The 8,150-nt window shown below is 35.7% G+C and overlaps 1 protein-coding gene across 1 annotated transcript in view; it reads left to right on the plus strand.

The window, feature by feature from the left end:
• The window catches only part of LRP1B (LDL receptor related protein 1B), a 1,967,638-nt gene that overhangs the window by 956,981 nt on the left and 1,002,507 nt on the right, over positions 1-8,150 (plus strand). The window contains exon 27 of the mRNA XM_007946050.1: positions 491-695. Coding sequence (XP_007944241.1) covers positions 491-695 — 205 coding nt within the window. The remainder of the gene's footprint in view (positions 1-490; positions 696-8,150) is intronic.

The raw sequence follows: 8,150 nt of genomic DNA on the forward strand, positions 1-8,150 counted from the left end.
TGGGCTTATCTTTGTTAAGGGTAAAGACAATAAAAGTTATTTTATCTGTCATTCTTGAGAAAAAAGTGGAAGCTGATTAACTGTGATGTATGTTGCTCCAGAAGTCTTTCTCGCTTTATTCTACTGTTGGTGATTAGTATTTGAATTAAATTTCAAGAAGGACGTTATTATTGTTTGCAAAAGTGCTTGTTCTATCTAAAAAGCCAGAAACAAGAAATAACTTTTTGGAAATTCCAACATGGTTATCAACTTGGCAGTTGTTTCTATATTACATTGTATTGACACTGAAAGTCCTTAAAAGATTGAAGATTTCTGGAGAAAAATTTCAGTAATTTTATATTCTAGAACTTCTTGCTTTCTTCTGTGCCAAGTAACACTTTTGAATGGTATCTCGCAAAGTTGTTATGTTTAAACAATTTGTGCTGCTTATTATAAGCGGTTCTTCCTGTTCCTTAAACAGGTCCAAGTGTTGGTTTCCCTTCCTTTGTAGGTGTCACTGCAGTCGAAGTGGTAGTGGAGCATGGCCTGGCTACCCCGGAGGGTCTGACAGTCGACTGGATAGCAGGCAACATATACTGGATAGACAGCAACCTGGACCAAATCGAAGTGGCCAAACTAGATGGTTCCCTAAGAACTACACTAATAGCCGGAGCCATGGAACACCCCAGGGCCATTGCTTTGGACCCAAGATATGGGTAAAAAACTTTGCCTTTTTCAGAAATAATACTGAAGTCAATTATCTCATTATTTAGAAGTTGAAGCATTTGATGTTTTATATGTCTATATGTAAAATCATGTCAGCAAGTTTATTACCATGAGATCGGTTATAGTATTACTTACATCAGTATGTTTAGAAGATGATGGTTCTTTCTTTCTTCTAAATATGGCCATGAGACCCTATTGGAAGCTATTCCAACTTGTTTTGAAGTAGTAATTTAGTGAACTTTCTCTGCCCTGCCAAGGAGAGCTGTAATTGTTTTTCATGGCTGCAAAACACAAGGCCAGACTTTTGTTCCAAATAGTCACAGCTGTCAACTCCCTCACTCCTCATTTATTTTATATGTACTTGGAGATAGTTTAAAAGAAAATTGAAAAAAGCTTGAGAGAGTACAATGAAAAGATGTTGAGTATTGGGAAGTTTGAAAGACAAGTGACATGACTGGAAAACAAGGTCAACTGTTGAGTAATTTAGGCTATTGCCCCATTGTTCCATTTGTGTTCCTCTGTGATGGAGCAGAAGAAAGACATTGGGTTTTGAGCCAGAAGTCCTGGGTCCCAGTTACAGTTCAGTCACTTATTCTCTGGAAGATCCTATCGAGGATATTAGTTTCCATTACATTTCAATTTCCTCTTTTGTAAATCAGAGATAATGGTATCTTCCTCATACATTCTTAGGAGATGATATATATGTGAGAGATACTATGTAACTGCTACCATAGGTGAGAATATTTTGTTATTCCTGTTAATTTTTTTCTTAGTAATTATTTTGTAAACCCAAAGACCATTGCCAAGTCTAGAATCTATGTAGATATAGATATAGATATATAAGAACCTCACATAATGTGAACAGGTTCCCATTATATATACACTAGCTGTAGGTAATACAAAGTCCAGGGAGCATAAGTAGGAGAAAAAGAGCACCAGTGAGAGAGGGAAGTGAGCCAAGAGGGTGTTTAACGAGATGCAGTCGAGGGAAAAGCCAACCTGGTGTTTAAGTGAACTTCCTGGCCACACACTCTCTGATTTTTGCTCTGGTTTATGTCCAAGATGCAGAAATCAGTAAATTAAGAAGTTTGTTAGTTTTCCTTTTTCTGAATTCAGACATAGAAATTAAAGGGGCAAGGCAGCCTGTCCAGAACAGATGTTCCAATTTTCAAGGCCATTAATGTATTAGCTTTGTTTCCCACAGCATTTTAAATGTATTTGGTAAGTTGCTAAAATTTAAAATTTGAGAAATTTTATATAAAATCATGAATTTCTGTCTTCTTTTGAAAAATATTGGCCATGATGCAGCAAAGGTCTCAGTGATGCCTGCTTCTGTTAGCTTGGATTTGTGGTTTTTGTTTATGCAGTCTGCATCCTGTAACAGCAGTTTGTTTGCACTCTGCCTGTTTTACTCATTACCTCAGTGGTCTTATTTTCAACAGTCTAACTTTGTGGTAGAAATAGACCACTGACCCTGACCCTACACTTTCCCAAAAGGTGCTAGCACTTCAGCAACAGAACTTTTCCCATAGTGCAACAGCTGCTGCTGTTTCACTTATGAGACCTCTCTGCAGCTGTAGCAGTACCTTATTTTCATAAGAAGCTTTCTGTCTAAGGGCAAAACAAGGTTTTGGAGAAAATTACAGTCTTATAATTTTTATTCCTCAATGTATGAGAAAAAGTGTGAATGCTTCCTAAATTACAAATGGCAAAAAGAGATAGTAGGATAAAAAAAAAAAAAACTGGTAGATAACAGTTTTGGAAATCTTAACCAAACAAAGCAGTAGAACTGTGATTTTATGATTCATTTTCTTCAACTTTGTACTGACAATGTATAGGATAAGCTTATTTATCTCAGTTCACTTGAGGGTGTATTCAAACTGAGAGGAGAATAAAAAAAAAAAAAAGAATCACAAAGGACACACAACCTACAAATGCTATTTAAGTGAAATTGTCACTTTTGTATATAGTGTTGCTATGAATCAGAACTAACTTGATAGCACCTAACAACAACATCAACATCACTGCATTTCTGTAATATGAAGAGATCTCCAGAAATAAAAAATAATGTGAGAGTTGAGTGTTAGTGCAAAAGGCTGGCATATGAGTAGGGAAAACCTGATAATGCTTCAGAAAGCTTCTATCTTTCCTTACAAATTGCTGCTATAAAATTATGACACTAATTAAGATAATTGCAGTGGTAATATATTTTCCTAATGCAAAAAGGTATAGAAATAACACTGGTAAAGTTTTTTCTGGGATAAGTTGACCAGAGTTCAGATGACAATCATAATCAATTCACCTCTAGGGAAGAATTGATGAGTTGACAGAGATGAATGTTATAATTTTGTAGGGTTTTTATTGCTCAAAATTATTTTAGAGAGGATCAATATGATTATGTTAAGGAGTTTATGTGAAAACTTTAAAATACAGTTCTAGCTATGTAATAACAAAAAGTAAATTTTCAAGTATTTTTAGGTTTATTTGATATTTTGATAAGAAATTCTGAGATATGTTGAAGCAATAGATATTCACAAAGCTATCTGAAAACATGGGCACAGTAAGAATGTTATATACACTCACTGAACAACAGAGCCAAAAAACTATAAGAAAAAGTAACATGAAAAAATAATTTGATTTAAACTCAGCTTACCACCTGAATGCTATGTGATAAAATAGAAAAATTAGATGTTTCTTTTTCCCAAATTATTTATGAAATGCATAAGAAAGCTGTCAGTCAACACAAGCAGGAATTCCAAAGACATTTATTTTTTTTGATGATTTTTGTTTTAGAAGAAATTCACCAATATTTGAGAGATAAAATTTATGTAAATACTATAGGCTTTCCTACTAAATGTAAGCTAACTGATGGCAAGAGTGGCTGCTTCTAAGTCTATGAATTTCTTCAAAGATAGCATATATAACTGTGTTCAGTAAATGCTTATTAAGTAAACAAATTAATGCATATGAATATATTTCTTTTTATTTATGTGCAACTTATTTGGAACACACCCACTATGATTGAATCAATTCTGACTCATAGCAACCCCGATAGGGTTTCTAACACTGTAAATATGTGCATCTGGTGGGTTTGAACCACTGAAATTTGGTTTAGCAGCTAACTGCTTTAACCACTATACCACCAGAACTCCTATTTGGAAAACATCAAACCAAAACCAATTTCACTGCCATTGAGGTGATTTTCACTCATAGAGATCCCTATTATATTTCCAAGGCTATAAATCTTTACAGAAGCAGACTGTTCTCATCTTTCTTCCATGAAGTAGCTGGTGGATTTGAACCACCAACTTTCTGGTGAGCAGCCAAATGCCTTAACCACTACAAGAGAACTCCTATTTGGAACACACAGAAACCAAAAAGGAAAAAAAAAAAGCAGGGAGGTGGTCCTATGTGTTACAAATAGCTCTTTTGTAGTGGTTAAGGCATTTGGCTGCTCACCAGAAAGTTGATGGTTCAAACTCACCAGCTATTTCACGGAAGAAAGATGAGACATGCTGCTTCTGTAAAGATTTATAGCCTTGGAAACTGTGGTAGTTCAGTTTGTATGTCAACTTGGCTGGGCCTGGTGGAGTGGCTGGGCAGCTGGTGGTAGTTATTCCCCTTGATGAGACTGGCAATCAACTCCATGGTAGGATCTACCACAAGCAGCTGAGTAGCTGCTTTTGGGATATGGTCTGCTTCCTGTATATAAGGAGAAGCCTTAGGGATAGTCTCTAGCTTATGATACCTTGAACCCTGCATGTAGCTGTGTCATTGTTCATCAGCCTGCCATGCTTTGCTGACCTTGGGACTTACGATGGACTTGAATTAGTGGCCTGCTGTGTGATTTGATAATATTGGGACTATGCCTTTTTACTTGTCAACCTTAGGCTTGGCAGCCTCAGCAGCCAACAGCTGTCTGAGTGAAGAAAAGCCTCTAGCTTCAGTTGGCTGGGGGCTGGAGGCACAGCTGAAGCCCAAGACTGAGAGGCGTTCACCCAGCCCCTAGAGCCTGGAACTTTGAACTTGGACTTAAAGCCTCCAAATTGTAAGAGAATAAACTCCTGTTTGTTACGGCCATCCCATTTGTGGTATATATCTGTCAGAGCGGCACTGGGTAACCAGAACAGAAACCCAAAGAGATATTTTAAAAAGCAAAGTACACAGTAAAGGGCAGCTAATGGGTAACAGTATAAGCATTGCTTATAGTAGCAAATGATAAGAAAGGTTTGCTACCAGTCAGTTTGCTCCTTCAGAATAGCTTAAAATAGCAGGCTGTAACATGAGCTCCATAAAACATGTTCACATTATGTGAGATTCTTACAACAATCAAGTTCTTTGTGACCTTTTTTTAGAGATGACAAAAAAAAAGGATGTTTTTAATTGACTATTTGCTTCCCCAGCATAGAATCTACTGGACTTCACTTTGCATTACAAAATATATTTGCCATCATGCCATGTTCCTGCAATGTGCAGGGTTTTTGACTAAGTCTCCCTTAGTTATTCCAAGTTGTTCAAAGATGGTAAATTGGGAACCTTAGGAAGAAGCCATTATATTTCATTCTGTTTGAAGATAGTGCACTTATTACTAAGGTGACCTGAAAGAATACACGAATCCCTTCTAAATATCGAACTTATTATTAGGGAATAACAAGCATCAGAGGATGCAGAATCACAGGGTACTTTGTTCTTAAACTTCTATTGCCTCTATCCTTGTGCGTGGGGCTTTCCTGCTCTGTTACTGGTATTTAGTTCTCATTTTTCATAATAACCGGACTGTGTTATAACCATTGCAATTGTTGAAAGCAGAAATAGCATTTGTGAAGATTAATGAGACGTCTAAGTAAAATTTTAATTTTATCTGGCAATGTTCTTAAGCAAAACTGATAAAGATATCATTGGTTTTAGAAGACCTAAAGATTTTAGATAAGTATACTCTTTTTGCCAACATCATTAATTTTCACCTTCTACAGCTTGTCCTGATAGATGATAATAGCCCTTTCCTGCCTATAATGGTGCAAGTAGTTCATGGTCCATTGACTCAATTTAATCCTGATACTAACACATGAATGTAGACACAGTAGAATTGGTAGACTGTGGTATTTTTTTAAAAGCAATTTTAGCTGAATGTTTCCATATGTCCTATACAAAGGAATATTCACTCTTTGTATACTTGAGGGAATAATGCAATCATTGAAAGGCTAACATATTTTAAACATATAAAAGTAAAATAAAAGGGAAAGATGATTCTATTACAATACCAAACTGTAAAATATGTAAAGGAGTGCCCAGAATTTTATGAAACAATGATCCTTGAAATCAACTTTTGACATTGGTTGTAAGCTGTCTATGGCAGGGTTAAGAACACTTTTAGGGAAACTAAACATAGAACATGCTATTTTATAGAATGTTTTGGAAATTCTCTACCTAAATGGATAAAAGATTATGACCACAGTAACCACTGCAGAAAAATGACCTAATTCTGCTACTTTAGTGAATAAATGAAGTGATCACTTATTTTAGAATGCTACAAACTGACTCAAGCCATATTTGCATCATTATAAGCACCAATTTGGGAAGCCACAGCACATGTCTCTGATACACCCATATGAAAAGAATGTAAAATTGCGAGGCTATTGATACTTTTGTTGGGCTTGCTACAACAACAAAATTACCAGAGCGACACCAGTTTTCCCTTTGTCATAAAGGTGAAAAACAATGTTGTAGTAATCTTTTCACAATCAGTGCTGTTGTTGTTAGCTGCTTTAGAGTCTACCGTGACTCAGAGCAATGCCAAATGGGTAGAGTGGAACCACTTCATAGGATTTTCAAGGCTGTGATCTTTACAAAAGCAGATCATCTGGACTTTCCTGTCAGACACCTCTGGGTGGGTTCCAACTGCCAAAGTTTTAATAAATAATCATGCAATTAGCTGTTCGTGACACCCAGCATGTTATCTACATCAGGTGGTAGCTTATCAACAAATACATGCTACCCAAACCAAAACAAACCACACTCACTGCCATCAAGTTAATTTCAACTCAGCTACTCCCGTGGGGTTCCCAAGACTGTAAGTCTTTACAGAAACAGACGGCCTCATCTTTTATTCACAGAGCAACTGGTGGATTCCAACCACTGACCTCCTGTTTAGCAGCCAAATGTTTTAACCACTGTACCACCAGAGCTCCTTCACATGCTATCAGAACTTCCAAATTCAGTAAATTGTCAGGGATTATTTTTCCTAATCTTATTTAAACTTGTAAATCTCTACCTCCCCTTGTTTATCACCACAAAGTTTATTGATGCCCTTCTGATCTTGTTTCTATTTTAAAATTTATTTTAACATTAAGTATAAAAGAAAGCTGAAAAATATCAAACTGGTGTAAATGAAGAGATTTATGAATCCAAAAACAATTTTACGTACCCACAGTCATCAAGACGATTCCAACTCATAGCGACTCCCATTTGTTTCCAATGTGGTGAAACTTTACAGAAGTAGATTGCTCAATCTTCCTTCAATGGGATGGATGGTGGGTTTGAACTGACAGCCTTCTGATCAGCAGTCAAACACTTTAGACACTGTGCCACCAGAGCTCCAAAAATAATTTTAGAGACACATAATTCCTTTTATATTCATTGTTTTCAAGAAAGACGTTTAACTACTTAACTCATTAGACAACCACTTTATATTAATTAATTAAACTAAACTATGCTCTGTTTTCTGGCAATCTTATTTCATAAAATTCTGGGCACTTCTTTGCATATATTACTGGCAGAATTAAAGGCTGTTTTTGTTTTTGGCCAATATTTCTAGATGGTTAGTATTTTTTCATACAAATCATCTTATCTTTAAATATTAGTCTCTTCAGAATATGATTCCCAACAGTGAAAGCTTTATAAATGTCCTCTGATTTACGAATGTCATTATTAATCTTTCTCAATGACTTAATTTATTCAAATACTGGCTAATCAAACAATGAAAATTGTTTCTATGGAGGTGGTTCCACTTCCCACGAAACTAAAACTCTTCTTGTTTTCATCATAAAACAAATTTTTAGAAAGACATTCCATGCACTAACCCCAATCCTATGACCTATTGCTTTGAATAATTTGTTCATGGGTTTGAATCATGACTGCTTTATCAAGTTAATTAATCTTTGCATACATGTTGTTGTAGCATTTAAACAGCGACATTAATAATCATTCTCTCTTTCTCTTTCTCTTTCCCCTTTTCTCACTTTCTCTCTCCCTCTATCCATCCACCCTTGTATCATTAACAAATTGTGAAGATATGAAATTTGGCCTTTATTCTCTATAAATATGTGTGTGCATGTATAAACAAACATAACTCATTTCTCTGTACTAGTCCTGTATGCTAAAACTTTTACGAGTTATCTCAATGAATGATGTGCCCAAGTATGTACTGTTACTTTTTTTTTTTTTTT

The sequence above is a fragment of the Orycteropus afer genome, unplaced genomic scaffold (assembly GCF_000298275.1).
Source record: "Orycteropus afer afer isolate SDZICR_OR568_19922 unplaced genomic scaffold, OryAfe1.0 scaffold00148, whole genome shotgun sequence".
Taxonomy (NCBI): domain Eukaryota; kingdom Metazoa; phylum Chordata; class Mammalia; order Tubulidentata; family Orycteropodidae; genus Orycteropus; species Orycteropus afer.